This window comes from Myotis davidii, unplaced genomic scaffold (assembly GCF_000327345.1).
Source record: "Myotis davidii unplaced genomic scaffold, ASM32734v1 scaffold32, whole genome shotgun sequence".
Taxonomy (NCBI): Eukaryota; Metazoa; Chordata; class Mammalia; order Chiroptera; family Vespertilionidae; genus Myotis; species Myotis davidii.
In genome coordinates, this window is record NW_006286587.1 from 652,950 (window position 1) to 653,154 (window position 205).

Genomic DNA, 205 nt, shown 5'->3' on the forward strand with positions numbered 1-205 from the left:
ACGGAGCGGCCGCGGCCGGGCCTTCATCGCCGGCCAACGAACGGCCAACCACGGCCTCCTCCCCAACTGGTCGCGCCCCTCCCTCCACAACAGACTCGGGAGCGCCCGCGCCACCGGCCTGCGCCTCCTCACCATGGTGGCGGTTCTGATGGCTCCGATTCCCGCCGGATTCGCCTGCGCCGAGGCCTGGCCCTCCTGCAGCCCG

At 73.7% G+C, this 205-nt stretch overlaps 1 protein-coding gene across 2 annotated transcripts in view; it reads right to left on the reverse strand.

The window, feature by feature from the left end:
* Positions 1 to 205, reverse strand: part of SNRPB (small nuclear ribonucleoprotein polypeptides B and B1) — a 28,516-nt gene that overhangs the window by 8,190 nt on the left and 20,121 nt on the right. The window contains exon 3 of one of the 2 annotated variants that reach the window (XM_006758016.2): positions 133 to 205. In XM_006758016.2, the coding sequence (XP_006758079.1) occupies positions 133 to 135 (3 nt within the window). In that variant the 5' untranslated portion in view covers positions 136 to 205. The remainder of the gene's footprint in view (positions 1 to 132) is intronic. The other variant, XM_006758015.2, reaches the window with a different exon arrangement.